The sequence below is a fragment of the Hemiscyllium ocellatum genome, chromosome 13 (genome assembly GCF_020745735.1).
Source record: "Hemiscyllium ocellatum isolate sHemOce1 chromosome 13, sHemOce1.pat.X.cur, whole genome shotgun sequence".
In the NCBI taxonomy this organism is placed as follows: Eukaryota; Metazoa; Chordata; class Chondrichthyes; order Orectolobiformes; family Hemiscylliidae; genus Hemiscyllium; species Hemiscyllium ocellatum.
The window spans coordinates 56,633,091-56,657,953 of NC_083413.1; the positions used below are offsets into that span (position 1 = coordinate 56,633,091).

The 24,863-nt window shown below is 42.5% G+C and overlaps 1 protein-coding gene across 3 annotated transcripts in view; it reads right to left on the reverse strand.

The window, feature by feature from the left end:
• The window catches only part of schip1 (schwannomin interacting protein 1), a 167,188-nt gene extending 145,172 nt beyond the window's left edge, over positions 1-22,016 (reverse strand). The window contains exons 1-2 of one of the 3 annotated variants that reach the window (XM_060834198.1): positions 21,998-22,016; positions 13,050-13,628 (exon numbers count right to left, since the gene is read on the reverse strand). In XM_060834198.1, coding sequence (XP_060690181.1) covers positions 13,050-13,628; positions 21,998-22,003 — 585 coding nt within the window. In that variant the 5' untranslated portion in view covers positions 22,004-22,016. Of the gene's footprint in view, positions 1-13,049; positions 13,629-15,233; positions 15,265-21,101; positions 21,171-21,997 lie in introns of those variants that run through there. The other 2 variants (XM_060834200.1, XM_060834199.1) reach the window with 2 other exon arrangements.
• Between the last annotated feature and the right edge of the window lie 2,847 nt (positions 22,017-24,863).

The window sequence follows — 24,863 nt, forward strand, 5'->3', positions numbered from 1 at the left end:
ATCTTCTTCAGTGTTTTTGGAACTGCACTAGCCAGGCAGGTAGAGAGTATTCTATTACATTCCTGACTTGTATCTGGTAAGTAGTGAACCAGCTTTGGAGAATCAGAAGGTGAACTGGTTAGTCATGAATTCCCAGTCTCTGATCTGGTCCTGTAGCTACAACATTAATGTGACTGAAGAATGCTAACTCCAGGATGCTGATGGTAGAAGAGACAGCGGTTGTAATGCCAGAGTTTGTCAAGTGAAAAATTGAGGTGGAGTGGTCGCTCCTCATAATAGTGATCCAGCAGCCATGAGCACTTACAAGATGTAGGTGACATCTTCCTCCCTTACCTGAAATGGCAGGCTGCAGCAACTCTATGTCGAACAGCTGCCTTTTGGGCTTCCAGTTTGAAGAGGCTAGCTGCTCTTCTGAAATGGACTCTGAGTGTGCCCTTGGCCATTAATTAGCTAATTCAGGCAACACTAATGTCATGTGACTGCTTCTCTCAGAGCTGCTGTTTACCCTGATGTTTGGGTCACAACCCAAATGGAAAATCCCACCCAATCTTTCAAATTTCACAATTTCTATGCTGCTAATCTAGTCCAACAGCCACTGTATTTCCTTGCAGGGACATTGAGGAGGTTGTCAGAGAAATTTCTATTGCCGGTAAATATTCAATTGGTTCTGACTATCCCCATCCTCAGTTATGCCCTTCTTGGTAGTTTTTTTTCAATCCACTCTGCTAAATTCACGATACCAAAGCAATATATGTGTCTTCAAATGTAAAACGTGATTCAACTTGTCTGAATACCAGACAAAGACTGCAATCAGCCTAACTGAACACGTGGAGGGGATAATGTTAAAGACACTCCTTTGTCCTCATCTGTGTGATGAATAATTTGAGTAGTGCGGGAATGAGTATGATGCAAGTATGGACATCAAGTGCAATTATAAAGCAAAAAAATGAAAGATAATAATGTTTTTGATGAATGAAACAACTAAATAAATACTTAACTGTCTGATTATTGTCCTGATATTGTGCAAAAATGAACAACTTAAATATCCTTGAATTCCATTTTGATGGAGTAAGCTACTCATTAGCCAGAGCAGATTTTGTCAGTTTTTTTTTTAAATAAGGATAAACACATTGCAAGATCAACTGTCACATAATTTCCAGAAAACATTTCAACTGCACTTCATTATTATGATATTTGCTGGCTGCTTATAAATTAAAGTGGGGAGATACCCTGCTTCATAGTTATGGGCATAAACCTTTCGATAATAAACTTTCCATATTTCCATCAGCATAAAATCAACAACCGGAAAACTGAAAATTAATTGCTGAGATAGCTACGGCAGTAGTTCGCTTTCAGACAAGATAAGGATGCCCCCTAAAGACTGCACTTGTCACTAATAATGCATTCCCTTAATTCCCTACCACTCAACATGGAAGCTAAACATTTCTGCAGATTGAACTGAAGATTGCACAAGATCTTAAGAATTGAAGGCAGTTGTAGTGGATGTAGTGTCTCTACAGAAAACACTAAATTACCAAACTGAGGTGTAATATAATATTTATAGAGGCAATGATTCCTGTGGCACATTAAGCTAGCCCACAAAAAGTTATTAGCATATTATGTAAAAAAAAGACTTCACCAACTCAGCCATTAGTTTGGTATGGGAACTACAGTCTCTTCTTAACAACTATTTTGACAAAATTCAGTCGACAGATTCAATACAATCCAGCAAAAATAGAAAAATATAGATGAGCTGTTTCATTTTAAATGGCTGTTCTACCAAAGCCAACACTGAATATGACTTTTTTAGTAATCAAGGGAGTTAGCCAGTCTCCTTATGCTATTTATAAGGGTACGTTCAAACAGGAACTGCCCTATGTTAACATATTAATATTTCATACATTAATACATAATTATATAGCCAATTGCTGATATTAGCTTAATGGGTATGTAGTTAAATATGTTTGTTACATCACTTTTGAGATATATTTAGTTCCTGCAAACTTAAGACTTTAAAATAAATTTTTCAAACATTCAAGCAATGAGATTCCTCAGAATACACTAAGAATTGAACACAAAATGTGAACAGCACCCTCTACAGTTAGATGTGCCACGCTGCCTCCAGTTTCATATCTACAAATGGCATCTTCTTAACCCTAGGATTCTGAATAAGTCATATCGACTAAAACATTATCTCTGTTACTCTTGCCACAGATACTGGCAGGCCTGCTATGTATTTCCAGCACTTTGTTTCATTATAGACTTAGAACAGCATCAGTACGTTGTTCTTGCCTTCTTACCTTTGAGCACTGATTTTCAACGTTCCCAGGATTAGAAACAAAGAAACTGCAGATGCTGGAATCCAAAGTAGACAGGCAGGAGGTGGGAAGAACACAGCAAGCCAGGCAGCAAATGGTGGTGGAGAAGTCAACGTTTTGGGGGTAACCCTTCTTCAGGATGGGGGATGGGTGTAGGGGGAGCTGCAGGTAAAGCGAAGGCAGGGGCAGAGTGATGGAGGGGTCTCCCAATTCCTCCGTCTCAGCCGCATCTGCTCAGATGAGGAGACATTCCATTCGCAAGCATCCCAGGTGCCCACCTACTTCGAACAAAGTGCATTTCCTCCCTCCGTCATCCAGACAGCCCTTCAATGCACCATCTCCCCATTCCACCACTCTAAACACTCCCCCTCCCAACACAATAAAGACAGAGTCCACTTTGTCCTCACCTACCACCCCACCAGTCTCCATGTCCAATGCGTCATCCTCAAACACTTCTGCCGACTCTAGGCAGACCCCACCACCAAGAACATCTTCCTCTCCCCACCTCTCTCTGTCTTCTGCAAGGACTGTTCCCTCTGACTGTACTTGGCTCACGCTACCCCCACCACCGAACCCCCAGGTACCTCCCCCTGCAATGAGAAAAGATGCAAAACCGGTAGGTACACCACTACCCTCACCTCCAACCAGGGCCCAAAACAGCCCTTCCAGGTGAGACAGAGGTTCACCTGTCTCTCATCCAATCTAGTTTACAGCTTCAGGTGCTCCCGATGTCATCTTCTCTACATAGGGGAGACCAAACATAACTTAAGGAATAGTTCACCGCTCATCACAGCCTGGTCCACAGGGGCTGACCTGACCTTCCAGTCACCACCCATTACAATTCTCCCAACCACTCCCTTCTGACTTGACAAACCTTGGTATCCTTTATTGCCAAAACAAACCACAACGCCTACTGAATAAACAACACCTTTTCTTCCACCTGGGGATCCTACAGCCTGGAGGACTCAACATTGAGTTCTCAAATTTCAAAAAGCCTCCCTCCCCATTCCGTGAATCCCTTCCCAGCTTCTCCCCCTCCCGGCCACTAACCAGATCCATTCCTCCCACTGACCAACCAGGTCATACCCTCTACCTATGTTCACCTATCCACTTCACCACTCGACCCTCGCCACCCCTTTTATCTGTAGCTCCCCCTACACCCACCCCCAGTCCTGCAGAAGGGTTTCGCCCGAAACATTGACTGCTCCACTGCCTGATGCTACCTGGCTTGCTGTGTTCTTCCAGCCTCCTGCCTGTCCATGTCAGAGCTCACAAAGCAGCAATTTTCCTGCAGAAATTTTAAAGTTGAACTTTAGAATATTTAATATTGCACAACTGCATGAATGGATAACCCTTACATATCCCTTACTGATACCTCAGATTGAATTGAGAAAAACACAATTGATTATATTCGCATGGCACCATAGACCTCCATGACATAGGGACTATTGTGACATAGGGACTATTGTGACATAGGGACTATTGTGACATAGGGACTATTGTGATGGAAAGAAGGTGGCAGCAAGAGGGATCGAGCTGGAATGAGAGGATGTAAGTGGTGTATGTGGGGAGAGAAAGTTTCTAAGTGTATAGGTGGTGGGAAGCTAAAAGGAAGAACAGCTTTAAACCTAGCAACAAAAGAATACTAAACCAAATGGGCTCCAAGAAAACCTCAAATTACAAAGTTAATTAATTATGTGCAAATGAATGTGAAATGTTTAGTTTTGGACTGCTTAAGTTCCAGAGCTGCCTTACTTGGAAACAATGTAGTGGATTCTCTTCTTATGAACACTGTCAACTGTTACATTTAAATCTGAGATTGAAATCTGATACGCAGTAAATAGGACTGTAACTGCCTGGTTAAAATGTTCCAACTTTGGGCATTTGCAATGAAAATGTATTGGCTGTAATTTCACAAGTCAGCAGAAGGTGTATTTAGGTGAAGGCTTTTCATGTGTAGAAAAGTGAATCAGTTCTGGAAGCAGGTTTATTCGCTGAGCCGGAAGGTTCATTTTCAGATGTTTCATCACCATACTAGGTAACATCTTCAGTGAGCCTCCAGATTAATTCATTCGGATGTTCACTGATGATGTCACCTAGTATGATGATGAAACGTCCGAAAACGAACCTCCTAGCTCAGCGAGCAAACCTACATCCAGAACCTCAACCTGAGCTACAGATCTTCTCAAAACTCGCTACTGTATCAGTTATTTTGAAAATAAACTTATATTATTTTAGGCCTGTTATCTTAGACCAATTTGAATACTGTGACATCTCGAAAATGTATGTTTTCTTTATGTCTTGTGGCTTTAAGTTGAATGGAAAGTTGATAATGATTGAGAGTAATGAGGAATTTTTCTAATTCTGGTTCTGTGTCAGTCCAAATACCCCATATGTCAATTCAAATCCATCAATACTGCATGACAGCATTACTTAACAAATGAGATCATGACAATATAAAAAGCAGCCCCCAAAATAAAAGGTAGCCTTTGAGCGAATGCCTGAAAAATGGAAAGTTGTTTTGACCTCAGATGTATAGTACTGACAATCTCACAAGAAACCAAAGCAACGGATGGAGAAACTATCATAGAACTCTGCTAATAGGGAGCCTGATGTTGTTCGTCCTCGAAAATTTCCTCCTTCCCTCTAACTAATCCTTGCCATCACTTGCCTGCTAATTTCTCAAAAAATAGTTTGTATGATCCAAAGTTTGTAAAGGAAGACAAAGAAATTCAGATCGACCCTTAGAAAATAAGGTTAGAGTAAAACATTAATCAACAGAATTTCATACATCACTAACTATGATCAGAAAGAAGACCAAGATAAAGCACGGCAATACAGAATATCTTAAAATGAACAAGAACCATTTCATTTAATGTATTCCCATAAAAACTGTGGGCATGACTGGTTCTTAAAATCTTCACTACAGCCATTAACTTCCAATTGTAGACTACACACAGAACCAGCAAGCTTTCTAGCAAAGAGAAAGATTTCCCAAAAAGAAATCATTAATCCTTACAAATTGAAGCTGGAGAGAACTTTGGTTCATAACCACTCAAATGAAATTGATTTCACTGCATCGCAAGTAAATTAATCATCTTGCTTCTGCAGGTCAGCCTAACAAAACCAAATGGGAATATTTATCTTCTGAAAGATGGATAAGACCAGTGACTGTTTATTACTAAAACCATACCTGAGATATTTTGTGAATGAAAATTGATTTTAAACATTTAAACATTACAGTTGTTCAGTTATTAAAGCTCTGGTTTCATAGTCAATCACTTGTGTTCAATCAGCCTTGCTGCACGTTAAATCAATTCGGTCTCCAACATGTCTGCCAGAAGGACCACTGCGTCAAAAATCATATTTTCCTTCTCAGGATGGTATTAAGAGTAGTTACAAGGGACACTTGTAATCAGACAAGCTGCCAAACCAGTGAAACAAGATAATGCAGAAAGGAAAAATAAATGGAGTCTAACCAAATTAAATTATTCAGAGTCAAGAATAATGCTCAATGTTTGTGGCAAGTCTGTCCCAAAAACCCCAAAGCACCCTGGAAAATGCACTCACAGGAGCAAACTCAGCAGCATTAATAACAGGGAGCTTGGGACCTGAAACTGAATGTAGGGGAAGAGAGTGCAGATCCACTGTCTGAGGCCAAGACCTGGGACCAGCCTTTTTACCCAGGCTGGAAGAGGCAGGTAGAGCTGAGTAGGAAGTGGAGTAGGAAGGTTGCCCACTGTCTTCTGACCACAGTCATAATCAGGGTGGAGGTGAGAAAATGGCAGTATCCATACCCACCACCCTCCTACCTAATTAAATACCCATTGCGACCAAACTCATCATGGGATGAATGTAAAGAGTAAACTTCGATGAACAACTGGGATTCACAACCCTTTATTTGAAAAAATTTCATCTCAGTTTAAATGACTGACTTGTTATTCTGACACCATACTCCTGTGTAAGAGATCCTATAAGCAAGTGAAAAAAAATTGTTGTTCTACTTGGTCAAGCTGCCTCAGAATTTTCTATTTTCAATAAGAAATTTCTCATTCTCCTAAAAGCCAGTGAATATAGGCCCAATTTAATTTTTCATCATCTGAAAACCCATTCATCCCAAAAACCAACCATTAAATTTGGAGACCTAAAATGCACAGTATACTCAAGGTGTGGTCTCACCAATGCCCTGTATGATTGCAGCAAGACTTCTTTATTCTTGATTTGGAGATGCCAGTGTTGGACTGGGGTGTACAAAGTTAAAAATCACACAACATCAGGTTATAGTCCAACAGGTTTAATTGGAAGCACACAAGCTTTCAGAGCACCGCTCCTTCATCAGATGATTGCCTAGTGTGCTTCCAATTAAACCTGTTGGACTATAACCTGGTATTGTGTGTTCTTTATTTTTGTATTCCAATCCACTTACTACTAAGGCCAACATGTCATTTGTCATCTCAGTTGCTTGCTGTATTTGCTAATTATCCAAATTCACAGTATGAGTCATTTATGTTGCCCTGAACACCAATATATACAGGTTTTGCTGCTTTTAAATATTTTCTGATTTTCTGTTCTCTCACTTGTTCCACTTTATACATCTTATTATCCATTCACCAATCTGCCCATATTTCTTTGTGGCCTGACAAGTTATATTTCCACATAGATATGTATCATCAGCAAACTTAAATACGTTACTAGATTAGAGTGGTGCTGGAAAAGCACAGCAGGTCAGGCAGAATCCGAGGAACAGGAAAATCGACGTTTCGGGCAAAAGCCCTTCATCAAGAATAAATAATTACTGTCTGGCTCTCTGTCCAATTTGTTAATAGACACGGTCAATAACTGACATTTCAGCACTGAACCTTGCAGTCTTTCTCTAGTTACAGCTTACAAACTTGAGTATGCCCTATTTATGCCTACTCTTTGCTTCATGTCCATTAAGCAATCCAATATCCATGTTAACATATTATCCTTGACTCTATGAGACCTTATTTTGCCTTTGAATCTTTACACAGCATCTTACCAAAAGCCATTTGGAGATATGGCTATACACCATTTACTTGTTCCCACTTATCAACCCTAGGAGTTACATCCTCAAAACAAAACTGACAAGTTTGACAAACAGATCTCCCTTTCACAAAACCATGTTGGTTGTCTCACAGTATATTATCAATTTTTAAGTGCATTGCTAAGGTATATTTGATAATAGATTGCAGTACGATCCCAATGACCTATGTCTGGCTAAATTTGTCCATTTTCTTTCTCACTTCTTTCTTAAGTAGCAGTGTTACACTTGCTAACTTCCAGTTTGCTGGGACCATTCCAGAAGAGGAAATTTGGGAAAATTGTAACTAGCACATCCACCATCTCTGTAGCTATTTCTGTCAAACCCCAAGAATGTTGGCCATCAGGTCCTGGGGCGTTGTTGGATGTTAGTCCCTTTGTTTTCTCAAGTTATTTTTTCCTGTCACCAATTATCTTTATTTCCTCACTTGCTGAGGCACTTAGGTTCCTCTTTATTTCTGGCATGTTACTTAAAACTCCGACCATGAAGTCAGACACAAAACATTTACTCAATGTCTCAGCTTTTTACTTTGATCCTAAAGGATCAATTTTACAAACATATGATATAGAAAATGTTGTTGGCTACTTGGCGCCTCGAGCCTGCCTCGCTATTTGTTAAGATCATGGCTGATTGGATCGTAGCCTCAATTCCAATTTCCTGTCTATCCCTCATATCCTTTGATTCCCTTGTCAATTTAGAATCTATTTAATACAGCCTTAAAAGTATTCAATGACATTAGCCCCATTCCTCTGCAGAGCTTGTTAGAACTTGCAACAACTCAATCTATTCTTATATTCTTGGCTGATTTACCCTTTTTTCTTCCCTTTTCAACTAAGTTTTTGGTGGCCCTTTGCTGTTTTTTAAAACATTGCAATTCCTCAGGATTGCTTTAATTGCTTACAATTTTATCAGCCTCTTCCTTCCGTCTTTTCTAATACTACCCTGACCCTCCTCCAATGCTACAGGTTGACCCAGACAACCTTAGCCAGTTCTCCCCTCGCCCTTGTATAATTAGCATTGTTGAAGTTGAAGATTCTATTTTAAGAGTGGTGTATATCACTTACAAACTCAGTAATGATTTCAATTGTATTATGATCACTTGTACCCAATAGAGCTTTTACTTCAGATTACAAATTAGCCCTGCCTCATTACACAATATTTGGTCTAAAATAACTTTATTCTTGGTTGGTTTCACAAAAACTGCTCTGTCATAAAAACATTGCACAAATTCAACTTCTAGACCTTTCTTCTCAAATTTGAATAGCCCAGGCTAAATGAGGATTAAACTGTTCAGGTTTGGTAGCTCCAACTTCTACCACTACTAAGAAGATTGAGGGCAGCAGACACATGTGCTTGCCTGCTGTAATATCAGTGAAAGACCCAAAGAAAGCCCGGATAAAGCAACTGGTGACAAGGAGATGCAGAGCAGAAAAGCATCTAATGAATTAAGTGAGGAGGGTTGGAAAGAGGAACTGGATTAATAACCTCACTGACAAGTTTTCAAATTCACGATGCACCTTTTTCTTGAGAGACTTTACATCCAGGTAACACCCAAGATTCAAGTTGCAAGTCAAAACAATCAAAATTACATTTGTCAAGAATGTGGAGTAATTTTAGCTTAACATTCCCAGCAGGGAACTAACTAGATCGGATCAAGCACTCATTTTCAGTTTCAACAGAAATTAAACCCAATTCAAGCTACAAGATTAAGATCTGTCCCATAACTTTTGAAGGTCAAAGGTCAGGCAGTACTAGATTGCGTCATTGTGCCGAACAAATTATATCCCATCCTGCTGCCCCCTCCTCCTCAGGGCATTCACTGAAATTCACCAAGAGATCAACGTACACATGTTGGCATGTTGAATATTTTCACACATAATCACAATTTTGTTGGATTTTTAATTTCAATTAAAATCACATATATGAACAATTCATGTTTCAGTGATTCCCAATAGGAAAAACAGAGTTTCTGTAATTAAAATCAAATAAATATATTGGACTACAGTCAGGCTTTAGGACACAGTTCCGCCAATTTTGTTTTAGAAATGTAAAGGTGAAATAAACAAACCAAGACATTAGAGATTGTAAAATTCATTCAGGGCATGCTTCACTGGTTGGGCCAGTGTTTATTGCTCACCCTAATTAGCCTTCAGAAGGTGGTAACAAGCTGCCTTCTTGAATTGCTGCAGTCCATGGCCATGTGGGTACACCCACATTGCTATCAGAGAGGGACTTTCAGGATTTTGACCGAGCAATAGTGAAAGAATGGCAATATATTTCCAGGTGCATGGCTTGGAAGGAGAATTTGTAAGTGGTGGGTGTTCCCATGTATCTGCTGCCCTTGTCCCTGAGAGGTCATGATTTGGATGGTGCTCTCTATGGAGCTTGGGAGAGTTGGTGCAGTACAACTTGTAGTTGATACATGCTGCTGCCACTGTGTGTTGGTGATGGGAGGAAGTGAATTTTGAAGTTTTTAAATTGGGTGTCAGTCAAGTGGGTTGCTTTGTGGGGAAGAGCCTAATGTGTTGCTAAGACCAAAGACTAAAGACTGTGTTTACTGACCCCAGCACATGCACATCATGTGTCGCTTTAATCACATGTGCTAACATAAAAGGTTTGGGGGTCAACGCATCCCAGGAGAGGGAAAAGATTGGGACTGAGAGAAACAGGGAAATTGGGAACCGAGAGGGAGATTGGGAAGAGAGGGGGGAACAGTGCGGGACCCAGTAAAGAACTGGAGGGTGTGATGGGGTGGTAAGAGAGAGCTGGGGGGAGTGTGGGGGATCAAGGTGGAAAGGGCGTCCTGAGGTGGCTCTCTCCTCACCAGTACACCCTCTTTCACAATCACACGGACTTCCCTGCACACAATGTCACATATAAATTCCATAAGATGACAAACTATGTTGGAATCATGTGCATTCCTGAATGAGCACACATGTGTATTTGCCTGCAGTCATGTGTATTAGCTAACACTGCTTAGTCGAGAAACCTCATTTCAAGAGTATAAAGCTAATGAGCTAGTTCCACTTGGTTGCCTTTGCTCAACACTAACAAACACTGAAAATAAATGTGTGTGTCTGTGGAACATTTTCTAGTGAAACAGAACAAAAACCAAGACAAAACTTGCAGTTCAAGTCAGTTGAACAACTTGTGACACATGAAAACATTGCACTCCCCATATTCTCAACCACTTACGACTGAGTAAATGCAGGAATGGTTTACTTGAATAGGTAATGCTTTATTTTTAAAACCAGGTTGGAAGAAAATCATCCTTTGAACAGAAATGCTCTTCAAAACATTTATTTTCTTTCAATGCAAAAATATGTTCATTGTCATCAGACATACCCGAAACATCTTTATCCTTACTGTTGATTTAACCAAAACACAGTAACTTTCAATATAATCTTCTGAAATATCCTGCGGTTTAAAATACACAATCAAAACCCATGCTGATGTCTGATTAAATAGAGGTCTTATGGGAATTGACTTAGAACAAAGCATAAATTGTTCAAGTGCATTGAAACTGCAATTCCTTTTGCACTGATGCCTATCAGGATCAGTAAGACTAGCCCATGAAGAAACCCAATATAAAACTGAATTTACTTTGCAAATAAAATTTATTTCTGACATTCTTGGATTTACTGAAATCTTGTTCTATCTTAGCATAGGTTTGAAAATGTTCTATTCTGAAGCATCTTATTGAACACATGTACCACCTAGAAGCAGTGTAGTCTCCTGTCTACATAAGGCCATTGCTTTGCAATATTGTAGAAAACATATCTCTCTTTTGAAGTCCAACACATGGATCTGGATTTTATGACCCTTGGCTGACATGTTTGACACGGTTGGGGCAGGGAGGGGGAAGAAACGTGCTTTAAACGACTGTGTTTGACCTGCCCTCTGCCTGCCCATTCGTTCCCACATGGGGACATTAGCCACAGTAACATCAAAATGATGTTACTGATGAAGGATCACCTGATGAAGGAGCGTCGCTCCAAAAGTTAGCGTGTTTCCAATTAAACCTGTTGGACTATAACCTGGTGTTGTGTGATTTTTAACATCAAAATGAAGAACCACCTCACAGAATATAACATCAGCTCTCTCCTCATTTCACAATTCTCAAGCTTGGAAACTTTGTGACAAATTGAACTACATCATTAAATCAAATTAAAAGAACTTCAAGTGCTATACTACCCACTCTAAGAAAAGGGCTGATTGCAATGTAAAAGAGATTGCAGTCGGGAGAACTATCCGCTCAGTCACAACCTGCATCAGAACTTCAAGATCGAAGCTGATCATTCTTTCAATTCACAGCTTTAATATTTTTCCCAATTCTACCTCCCCTCACCCTTAACTTGTTCCTATTCCTTGAATGACAATGAGTGTGAGCATATTTTATGGGACTTAGAGCAGGTTTTATCTTGCTTACAATGTTTACACTTTGTACTGAGTGATTTGACAATAAAACAAATTCCTTAACTTTGATGAACTCAGTAGATTGGTCTTACTTGGTTCTAGCTTTACACTTAGTTAAATAAATAGTGAATTGTAAACAAATGCAATACTTAAAAAATTCAAATCCTGTTCTACTGGCCTCAGGGGTGAAAAGACTGTAATTTATTTACCTCACTGAACTTTACCATATCACGTTCATATGCACAGGATCAAGTGATTCCAAAGAGGACAGATAAGCAAACCGCTGCCTGTGAAGATCCACATCCTCAACAATGAAAGTTACAGTGTTACAATGTGGCCTATTTCAGTCCATAGATTGGTCCATAAATTGAATATATTCTGAAAAGTTAAGTTACACACCACACGTAATCTCCTAGAAAGAACAAATCTGCTAGCAAGAACTCAAATCTGCAAATTGCTAAATTGTCAGTTGTCTAATGTCCAAACACGTGACCAAAGAAGATGATAAAACAAAGCAACTAGAGCCTTGGAGTCTAATGGTTTCAAAGAAGAGACACTCAACAAGGAAAGGCTGTTATATTAAAGAGAAAAAATGCTTCCTGAAGCTTCAATTTTGTAAACCACAGGTGGAGTAATCTGATTTGCTTTGTGATTGATCAATAAATGAGGCTGGCTGACCAATACTATTAGAAGGGGAACTATGAGAAGCACAAATAATTAGCTTCAATATCAGCTGGAATGATGGGTAGTCTCATGTGGGCAAGCAGGATTTCATAGTATTAAATGATATTTACAGCACTGAAACAGGTCAATGGACAGTGCACACTCATGTCTAATGCCAATAAGATCTGTGTTTTTTTTCAGTCAGTTAACAGAAAGCAGTGTTTCATGCGCAGCCACAGGGCTATAAAGCCGCACCTTTTGCCAACTTGTGTCCAAACTCACTTGAATTGGACAAGTATGGCAACATAATTTACACTTTATGTCAGGCAAGCAGAACTCAATTTGAACAGATTCCTCATTCACTTGATTTAGAGACTCTTAACAGTGTTTGTATGTGTTAAGTCCCTAAAACCTGCAAAAATATTGTTTTTTTCAAGATCTTTATTTCTCCACATTAAATTTCTGATTATTATATACCTAATACTTTTCCACTGGACAATGGTTATTAGACCCAAAAGGAACTTGCCAAAAGCTTTTAATGTTAATTCTAAAAAGAGCAAATAAATAAATTTTGCAAAGAACCAACTTACTGATGTGAAGTTTGTTTTTGTCTGGCTCTGGTTTTGGTTTTGTGCTTCTTGCTCTTGAAACTGTAAACCTGCAAGGTGTTTTTCTAGGGCTTCCCAATCCATGGTTGGAAGCTGTGCTTCTTCTGTGACAAAAGTCCCCGAGGTCTCCAACCGTTTTGTGGTCGCGCTGCCACCCGTTACTTGCAATGCCTTCTGCAGCTTTGGAAGAGTCTTATTTTCTTTTCCACCTCGCTTAGTTGGAGCTATGTTGCCATTTTGTTTCATTTCACCTGTAGTGACAATCGAAGGTACTGGTGGGATGACTTTAACTTCTTGAATCTCCTGTGCTAAACTCCTGCTAGACGCTTTAACAAAGCCATTGTTCTCAGAGTAGTCACCATATTCACTTTCCCACTCTTCTATCACCTTCTTTTTATATTCCTGATAATCTTCATCTTCTTCATAGTCCCCCAATGTGGCAAGTTCCAGACTCGGTGAGGATTTGTACTCAGAGCATGGTGTCACTTTGTTGGAGCTTGATTCGGAACTTGCGCGACTACAAGGGTCACTTCCCAAATCCATACCATCTTCCCTGTAATCCTGAGGAGGAAATACAGTACAATTCAATGAAATTTTTTTGGTTACCTTTGCATAATAAAAATATTTAACAGAGCTAGTTCCCAATTTATTTCTTAAAATTACTAAATTTTTGAGTGTTGGCTGACTTCCTGAATGCATGACACAGAACAGAGGTAATTATGATTCTTCCTGGCAAATGGGAGGTTGTGTTTCAATATACATGGGGTGAATTTCCAGGGAAGCAAACATTTATGTTGATTTTTCAATGTTTCCACAGCTTTGACACTGTAGCTTCAGTGAGCTAGAGAGTTTCTCCCTTTATAAATCATAGACAGTGTAGATACCAATTGCAGTAATAATGTATGTTGTTTAAAACTACCTCAAAGTTTGCACATGAAACATATTTGTTACATTTCAAACCAGAACAAGGAAGTTTATTTTTAAAATTTAACAACGGTTACTTCAATATTATTCATTCATGTCAGCTTTAGAAATATTTTATGCGATAGCTGAATTTAAGAGATCTATTTTCTCGAAAATATTTACACTTCATTTGTTCATTAGTACTTTATCCAAAATATAAAACTTAAACAAACAACATCAATTTATTTTGCAGGCATTTGCTGATTCCAGTATTTGTAACATACTAAAGAATTTGTTTATTTGGATGAATATTTGCATCTTTGTCTTTAACTTGCACACTTTATTCAAGTAACTTGCATAGAGTGCTGTGAGAAAAAAATCACAACCTTTTGGTCTTATTCACTTCTGTCAAGCAACACAATAAAAGTTTGTCTTGACTGTATTTGTATTTAGAGAATTTACCACTGCCAAGAAACTGAAGCATAACACACACAGAACAATAAGGTTGTCTTAAGCCCAGACTGAGTCCTTTCTGGTTTGAATATTGATTAAATAGAATAACTGATTCAAAGACATACTTTCTAAGAGGGAAAATAACCACCAATTATCACAGAATTTAATTACCTGTGTGGAATTGAAACTCCAAATGTCCCACTAGTTTTATGCACTTAATTTGTGAATCCAATATAGTGAATCAAGTGCAACATTAACCAAGATCATCAAATTCATTCTAAATGGTTTTTATCATTTGGGACCTTGCAAATCAGTGACCTCAACCAGCGAGAAGGTCAAAAGAAGCAGAAATGTAGAAACAAGGCCCTAGGTTCCTTTAAAAGTCATATTCCATTCTGACTTGGACCTTTATTGCCATTCTGTCATGGCCACTGTCAAAATCTGGAATTCCTGGCCTACCAGTGCTGAAGTATTACATTCAGCACTAGGACTCACCACCACCTCTAAATTTAGGCATGAACAATGAAAGTTGACCCTCTCGGTAACATCTATACCTCATTAAAGTCTTGTCTTTTAAAAGTTCATTAACCTACACCCACTAAATGAAATCTACTCTTGGGATCCTAGAAATAGGAAACCAGAATTATTAATTATGTCAAAGCAATGCAGTAAATTAACTCCTGTCTTTTGAGTTTTGTGACCTGGATTCAAATTTAGCCGGGTCTAACAGGATGAAAGTTTCTTCCACCTGCTGACCACAAAGGCAATCTCTCCAGGTTCCAATAGCAATAGCAGTGATTCTGAACTCACCATTCTAATCAGAAACCAAAGAACAGGTGATCTGAAAAATGAAAATTTAGAAATTGAGGATTTTTTAATTTCAAAAATATACTTTATTCATAAAAATATATTTATATACATTGATAGTCAATAAAGCAGTTTAGCTCCATACAGTATTATATGAAGAAACAAACAAACAAACACAAGAGTTGGACTCGATCCAACAAACAAATCAAAGCCATTTCTTACTTGCACAAGATTATATTTACATATATTTGAGGAACCTGACGGTCTGATAATTGAACAGACCTCCATTTATTTCAGCAGTAAGACCTCAGACAGTGGTCTTTCCCCACTGTGCTTTGGTGGCAGCTGCCCCAGGCATTCGTGTGTTCCTCAGCACAGAGTCCTGGACCTTGGAATGTACCAATCTGCAACACTCAGTTGAGGTTAACTCCTTGCTCTGGAAGATCAACAAGTTTCAGGCAGACCAAAGTCTTTGTCTTTGCAAATTTCCCCATAAAGGACAGGTCATATGGAGCTGTTACTTGTCGTGTTCCACATCAACGAGGCCAGGCATCAGAGGCGGGTAGAACCTCATTATGTAGTGACACTATGCAAAGTTTAACACTGCCACACACAAAGATGGTGTTGGGTACATTCTTCATCTCCGCTTATCCAGAACTTTGTATATAGTATCCCTGTGAACACGGTCCATCTCTGACCTCCAGATCAAGTGGAAGACAGCTCAGGTGACTCCTACAATGCAGGTTCTGGGAACGGGCCAGACCTGCACCACATACAACAGAAAGAGCACCTCAGACCTGATAACCATGGTTTCACCCACAATGGAGAGGCAGCGGTGATCCCAGAAGCCCAGTTTCTGCCTCACCTCAACAATGCACTGCTCCAAAGTTTTTGTACATGCTGTGGCCCCTCCGAACCATATTCCCAGCACTTTCAGGTAGTCTGTCCTGACTGTGAAGGGAGTGAAGGATCAGTTGGTCTGGTTCCCAAAGAACATGGCCTTGCTCTTGCCTCCTTTGACCTTTGCTCCTAAGGCCAGTTTGAACTGTTAGCAGATGCTCATGAATCTATGCATTGACAGTGGATCTCAGCAGAAAACAGTGACATCATCCATGTGCAGGGGGAAGCTTTGATCTGCAGGACTCTGCTGCCTGGAAAAGTTTCCCCTCTCAGACTCTCATCCTTCCTGATGGAGTTAGCAAAAGACACTATACAACACACAGACACAGCAGGCGAGAGTGGGCAGCCCTGCCAGACTCCAATCCTGATTTGGAAACTTTCTGATTGCCACCCATTACCAATGTTGGTGTACAGCAGTCAGATTCAATTGGGGATTGCCTCCCCAAGCCTATTTTGGATAGCACGTCCTACATGTAGGTGTGGGATATCCTGTTGAATGCCTTCTCCTGGTCCAGGCTGATAATGCAGGCTGCACCCCACTGTCCTGAATGTAGGCAATCATATCGCTGAGGGGCCTGAGGGTCTCAGAACTCATCCTGTTCAGTACATTGGTTGGGATGAATCACTGACACCAAAATAGACCTGGCCGGGTTGGCAGTGACCTTTGACAGGATTTTGTGTTCTGCATTCAGCAGTGAAATTGATCACAGTTTCTAATTTCCTCCTTCTTCCTTTTTGCTTGCAGATGAGAATGGATTCACACATGATGCCTACCAGAAGAATACCATTGTACACCTCCAGCAGGTCCTGGCCAATCAAGTCCCACAGACCTGAATACAACTCGCCCAATAGGCCATCACTTCTTGGATTTTTATTCTTTCCTAAAGACTCGAGGGCCTTGGTCAGCTCATCCAGCAATAATGGCTGGTGTCGGCTATCCCGTGTGCTAACACCTCTACGACAGATGACAGGAACGACTAAGATGCTGTACTATCTGTGGACTTTGTCATACAGTTTGGCATAAAAGGATTTGCTGATCCTCAGGATGTCAGTCTGAGATGATGTTACTGAACCATCTTCTTCCTTCAGGCTGCTAAGCACGGAGCTCTCCCTGTGCACCTTCTGGAAGGAAAAACATGAGCACATCTCATCCTGCTCCACGGAGCAAACCATGGACTGGAAGATTAACTTGGAGGTCTCCGAGGCAATGAGTGAGGCTTGCTGATTCCTCACCTCCTGGAGGGCCTCCATGATATCAAACCCCATTGTTTGTAATAGGAGTAGGTTCTGCATGCTTTTCTGGAGTTTGGAGTATTTGCCTATCTCTCTCTATACTTCTGAACACCTTTGAAGATAAAGAACCTCTTGATGTTTCTCTTGACTGTTTCCCACTAGCCTGCTGGAGACTCACAAATGGGCTTCATGATTCTCCAAGCTCTGTAGTCCTTTTTGAGCTACAAAATGTTTTCTGGGTCAGCAATTTCACATCCAGCTTCTACATTCCTTTGCCAACCCGCTAGCCATCCTGTGGGTGACAGTTGGCCTGCAGGAGGCAGTGGTCAGAGAAGAACACCGGTTTGACGTCAGTGGATCTGACCGAGAACACGTGGGACACAAACAGTAAATCTATCCTTGAGGGGATAGACCCACCTGGCCACGACTAGGTGTATCTACGCTGCGCACTGTCTACAGGGCTGATAAAGATGTCATACAGCTTTGTGATCCTCATTGTTTTCATCAGGAATCTTGAGGATGCCAACCTAAAATGTCATGGATCCTAGCAAGTCAAGGCAGTTTCTGACTGCTGTAGTTTCATCCACTTCACTGCACAATTTCAATGCAGTTGTTAAATCTGTTTAAAAAAAAGTCAGTATGTTCCTTGAGCTCACCATAATTTACTTAGATGTTTTCAGAGTCCAGGCATTACTGACTACACTATCAAACCATGGAGAAAGTGAGGCCTGCAGATGCTGGAGTACCAGAGTTGAAAAATGTGGTGCTGGAAAAACACAGCAGGCCAGGCAGCATTCAAGGAGCAGGAGAATCGACGTTTCAGGCATAAGCCCTTCTTCACGAATGAGTTGGTGTGCCAAGCGGGCTGAGATAAAAGGTAGGGGGGAGGGAATTTGAGAGAGGGGCACTGGGATACGATAGGTGGAAGGAGGTGAGGGTGAGGGTGAGAGGCCGGAGAGGGGGTGGGGGCGGAGAGGTCAGGAAGAAGATTGCAGGTCAAGAGGGCAGTGCTGAAACCGAGGGTTGGGACTGAGATAAGGTGGGGGGGGGGGGGGGGGGGGGGGGGGTTGGGAAATGAGGAAGCTGGAGAAATCTGCATTCGTCCCGTGTGGTTGGAGGGTTCCTAGGCGGAAGATGAGGCGCTCTTCCTCCAGGTGACGTGTAGCCAGAGTCTGGCAATGGAGGAGGCCAAGGACCTGCATGTCATTGGCAGAGTGGAAGAGGGAGTTAAAGTGTTCAGCCACGGGGCGGTTGGGTTGGTTGGTGCGGGTGTCGCAGAGGTGTTCCCTGAAACGTTCCGCAAGTAGGCGGCCTGTCTCCCCAATGTAGAGGAGACCACATCGGGTGCAGCGGATACAGTAAATGATGAGTGTGGAGGTGCAGGTGAATTTGTGACGGATATAGAAGCATCCATTGGGGCCTTGGAGCACCTCATTTTCCGCCTAGGAACCGTCCAACCACATGGGATGAATGTAGATTGCTCCAGCTTCCTCATTTCCCCTCCTCCCACCTTATCTCAGTCCCAATACTCGGTTTCAGCACCGCCCTCTTGACCTGCAATCTTCTTCCTGACCTCTCCGCCCCCACCCCCTCTCCGGCCCATCACCCTCACCCTCACCTCCTTCTACCTATCATATTCCCAGCGCCCCTCCCTCAAATTCCCTTCCCCTACCTTTTATCTCAACCCGCTTGGCACACCAGCCTCATTCCTGAAAAAGGGCTTATGCCCAAAACGTCTATTCTCCTGCTCCTCGGATGCTGCCTGGCCTGCTGTGTTTTTCCAGTACCACATTTTTCCACACTATCAAACCATCGAAAGTTTAACAGCTGGTTATGAAGTTCCAGGTAAATCTAACTTCCAAAGCAGGGAAATCTGAATTACAGCCAATGCTCTAAGCAAGCTATGATCTTGAACTTACACTGTAACTTTCAGTCTCAGACTTATAACCATGGCTTATATCCAGCCCTAAGCGAAGTGTACAAATGATTCACCAATGAGTTACAACTTTCTTTGAATCTACACACCCATATTGACATTTCTACGAGCTAATAGTCTTAAAATTAAGAAGATTAGTTGGTACCTGAATTAATATGCCCCGCAAAATTCAAATGACGTACACCGTATAGGTGTTTGTAATTTTGGTTTCTGTCACCACAAAGTGTTTTATCCTCCATTGATACATTTCTAGGTCAATTTCCAGTACATACAGTATGATTAAAATGATCAACCTGCGACAGGAATTGCAGCAGTTAAAGCACTATAAATATGCACAAACAATGACACAAAATAGCAACTATAGAATTTAGTGAGCAGAGTTGAAATTTATTACTGGTTAACTGCTCATACTGTGCCACAGAAACGAAACCTAAGAATGTTTATTGGCCATGTTACTCTCAACTTTGTACCCTTAATTGTTTGCTGGACTCAAGCCGGGATACGTTTAACACATCCAGAAGCACGAGTTGGAAATCACTGAACACTCACTTGATAGGTTTTTTAAAATTTTATAATGGATCTTTAATTGGGCCAAACAGTTCCCATCTAAGACTGGAACTGCTGTATTCAACCAATCAGTACAATATGATGTCAAACATTGACAGGGAAATGATTTGTTTGGCTGTCCCACTGGTAGTAATACATACTTGTATCTAAGATATGCTTGTATATTTTATTTCTGCACACTATAAACAAGCACATGACCCAGTGGCAGAAAACACATAAAAAAAAGCAGGACAGGTCTTTTCTGTGTCTCAGTTATTTGCATACATTGTTCTTGAAAAACAGAAGAGCACTCCTGGGGTTATTTTCTTCCCACATCACCTCTTTGTTTCCTTCTCTATACACATGGATACCGGGTGAAATAAAACATGGAACATTTCTGCTTGAATGTTTAATAGCTGGTAATTATATATCACATTCTACAAATTCCAGTTAACCAGACAATAATTTAATTTTCATTGCCAGGCACAATTCATAATAGATGCATCATTAAAAATCTGTTAACAAGAATTAAGCCATCTTTTTGATGAGGATAAATGCAAATAGCTTCCATAGTGCATTCTGGAAAAATGAGAAACAGATTTGCCCATGTTGAAACATGTTTTTATAGCATTCACGCGATGGATCTTGTTTAAGCTATTCTACACGTGCAGGTGCTGCTTATTTTTTTAAAAAAAAACAAAATCTTGGGCCTTCAGGCCCTAAGCTGATGCCTCTGGAGTACTTGTGAACCATTTGCCAGCGACAATACTAAGACAGCTTAAAGGGAGATGTACACTGTAAATGCGGGTTTAGCTGGGGGTTCTGGTCCGAGTGAACATTTCTAGTTTCAGCCCTTCTTTGCCCTTTGCTATTAGCGTGTTACAGAATGCGCATTGGCGGCAAAAGGCCAGAACTCCTGACAAAAAAAGCAAACCAAAGAAACACAACAATATAAACTCCAGGAAGTTAGAGGGGCTAACCGATTCCCTTTCCTATGATGTTAAACTGCCTATTTTACATCCCTCAAGTTTAATGAAAAGAAAGGGAAATGGTTAAAACATCTGAAAGACAGTAATCGGGGGTTAGCTGAGAGATCAGCTCCCAGCTCCTCAGTCCCTGACTCCAGCTACTTGGCTGCTCAGGAAAGCCACAGAACTGCGACTCCAGCTCCTGGAAGCTGTCAAACAAAGGGGAACTTCGCAGGAAAAGGAGACGGAATGAGAAAAAACCTGACTGTAAAGCAGTGCTGTACTTACAACGGGAATGATTCAGGCTCGGCATGGAGGCAGCTAGCGGGATTAAAAAGAAAGAGGGAGCGGACTCCCTGCTTTCATCTCACCGCCACCGTCCTCTTAAAAGGGAAATGTGCCGGGACGCTCCCTGCTGAATCTTTTCACACGCCTTTTTAATTTGTTTGAAACATGGCATTTAGCAGAGAGCGACAGTTTTATAGTGAAAGTGTAACTAAGTACAAACTGTGAGGTCTTGTTTCCCACCTAACTCCATTGCAATCAAAGCTCAAAACAGGTCAGGATTAATGAGTGAAATGAACTCATCCTGCTGATACAAGGGCGACAAGTGGGTTTTTTTTTGTCGCACATTTTAATGTTTCCCCTTTAAAGTAAGATTTTGACGTCAGCCAACAAGTATGTGGATTCGAGAATCAGTTCAGGCAGGATGGGGTTGGGTGCACCGGGCACAAAGCGGTTCCCTGTCCAGCAGCTGGAGCTGGAGTGACGGCAGAGCTCAGACACCCCCCTCGCCCTGCGTTCAAGGCGAGCGGGAGACTGAACACAATCTGTGCTCACACTTTCAGCTTGGAGCTGGGCAGCATTCTCGCCAAAGTTCCAACGGTGCCTTTAAGCCTCAGCGACAGTTGCAAATTGTGATTCCAATCTTTACGCGTTCCATCATACCCCCCAAAGCAAAGTGCGTTTCTCAATTTTTTAAAGAAAAATCAAAAATTGCTGGAATATGATTGTACAAGCTGACCCGTCAATTTCTGCAACGTTAAACTAAACTGAAGATGCCGGGAAAAAAAGCACAGAACTTGCGGAGATTCTCACCACTGCAACCAAACACAACTAAACAGGACCAAACATAACGTAACACCGCTATTGTAACCTGCGTCCTCTTAAATGACAGTACTTACAGTCATTTTCTGGTCCAAAATTTCCCATCAAGTCATTGTCCAGTGCAGATCATGATTTTCTTTGCTGGCCCCCCATAAAAATCTCCTATTGCTCTCCCATGCCTCTGTAACCCATCCTTCCAGGACTATAGTTTAAAAGGAGACTTTGCCCGGAATGCTCTCCTTAAATATGCTGGCAGCTTGAGGTAGCCACGACCGAGATAGCTCCTGTGTTAAATGTCAGTGAGATCGCCTCTGAATTGGCGACGTGCTGAGATAGCGCGGAATCAGTCGCAACCTTCAAAAATGAATTCTGAAGCTTTCCCACTCTTTCTGTGCCCGGCCTTTTTTTTTTACACGCATCGACCTTCTATGAAAACGTCTGTCTCATCTGAATAATTCATGGGAGTTGTTTTGAGTGCTTTTTCGTTTCCGCGCGTGTTTTAAATCATTCATCACAGGCTCATGTTGGTCCTTCGATTTAATTTTTATGAGCATTATCCGTCATGCGAAGAATTATCCACAGCGAACCTGCCACAATCCAGTCTGGGCAGGGTCTAACCAGCGGAACACCTAGCGCACCTGGACTGCTGAGGGGCAAGTTGGAGAAACAGCGATGATATTCCGAGAGGCTCTCAGAGCATGTTCCCCGCAGTGACTGGCAATGCTGCGCCCCATTGGAGAGAAACTGAATGAATTCCAGTTTTATAGTGCCATTTCATTCCAGTCCAAAGTCCGACAGTGTGACAAGAACAATATCGGAGGATTTCTTGTTTTATTTCCGCCCTTTTGTGAGTTTGTGTGGATTGAACTCGGTAGCGCTCTGCAGTGTCCCCTGGCACAGCTGCTGTCGGGAGCGCGCTGCACTATCCCCCTTGCTGGCTGCAGCAGGGAGCGCTCTGCAGTGTCCACTGGCACGGCTGCTGTCGGGAGCGCGCTGCACTATCCCCCTTGCTGGCTGCAGCAGGGAGCACTCTGCAGTGTCCACTGGCACGGCTGCTGTCGGGAGCGCGCTGCACTATCCCCCTTGCTGGCTGCAGCAGGGAGCACTCTGCAGTGTCCCCTGGCACGGCTGCTGTCGGGAGCGCGCTGCACTATCCCCCTTGCTGGCTGAAGTATGGGACACCCTGCAGAGTCCGCTGGCAAGGCTGCTGTCGGGAGCGCGCGGAAGCGGCCCTTTTGATGGCTACTGTCGGGAGCGCGCTTGTGCCCCTTTCCTGACTGCAGTCGAGAGCGCGCTGCAGCGTCCGCGGCCACGGCAGCTGTCGGGAGCGCGCTGCAGAATCCCACTTGCTGGCTGCAGACGGGAACGCGCTAGTGTCCTTTGGCTTGGCTATAGTCGGGAGCGCGCTGGTCTCTGGCCCTATTCCTGTCGGCAGCGCGCAGCAACGTCCCAGACACAGTTGTTGGGGATGCGCTGATGTATTCCACTTCCTAGATGCAGTCTGGAGCGCGCTTTAGTGGTTCCTGGCACGGCTCCTGTCAAGGAGTACGCTGCAGCTTCCCCGCTAGCTGCAATCGGGAGCGCGCTGCAGCTTCCCCGCTAGCTGCCATCGGGAGCGCGCTGCAGTGTCCTTTGGCCCGGTTCCTGACGGGACCGTGCGGCAATGTCCCCTGCTCCGATAGCAATCGGGAGCGCGCGACAGTGGACTCTGCTCCGGCAGCGGTCGTGAGCGCACGGCAACGTCCCCATGCCGGCAATCGGGAGCGCGCGGCAATGTTCTCTAGCCCTCCCGCAGTCGGGAGCGCGCGGCAACTGCTTCTGGCTCGGCAGCCGTCGGGAGCGCGCGGGGCAGTCGCCCCTGGCCCGACAGCAATCGGGAGCGCGCGGCAGTGGCCCCTGGCCCGGCAGCAGTCGGGAGCGCGCGGCAGTAGCCCCTGGCTCGACAGCAGTCGGGAGCGCGCGGCATTGGCCCCTGGCCCGGCAGCAGTCGGGAGCGCGCGGCAGTGGCCCCTGGCCCGGCAGCAGTCGGGAGCGCGCGGCAGTAGCCCCTGGCTCGGCAGCGGTCGGGAGCGCGCGTCAGTGGCCCTCAATGAACTAACTGGAAACAAAAGGCGAGCCCCAGCCAGCCCCGCCCCCGTCAGCAAGAATTACACCGTTTCCATGACAACGATATCCCAAGACTGCAACTCTATTTTGCATCATCTTCAATTTCTGCCACCCCCCTCGGGTCCTTTTTAGTTTGTTCTTTCATGAAGGTGACGCGGTTTAATTCAAAACCAGCTGAGAATTAGCATGGCCAAGGAGGCTGGTGTGCCCTGAAAATCCACCTGTCTGGCTTGGAACGTGATACTCCTAAAAAAACCTCTTCAATATTTTCCGAACAGGCCAATAAAAACCGTTGAGTGATAATCAGGTCAGATCATACCCGTTAATCTCTTCTTATCGCTCCGAACCATTAACGTTCACAATGAATCCAGTCCCCCAAACCTGACTGTCACCCGCTGGTCTGGAAATTACACAAGTATTTCAGAAGTTAGAACAGGGACCTACAATTCATACAATTTTAGACAATATATTGATACAGTTGTAAAAGTTGTGGATACAATAGTTATCTCAGTCTGAGTGGGAGAATTTAACACCGTTTTAAATAAATCTGTATCAATGTTGCTATTAAGTAACTGGTTTCATCCAGACTGGAGGACTTTATCTGCATGATGGAATTAGTCAGATGCTGCCAGCAAGGTTGTTTTGAAAAATAACAAACTGAATACTTTTTATTAGCTTAAAATAAAATAATTCCTAAAAATCTGTTTACATGAAAACAATACACTGGAACTGAAAAACCAGGTGTGTATTTCTGACAAGATAGCCTCACCACTGGGTTGCACACATCAGCAAATAATATACCCGCAATATCCTAAGATCCGCTTCAGGCAGGACACT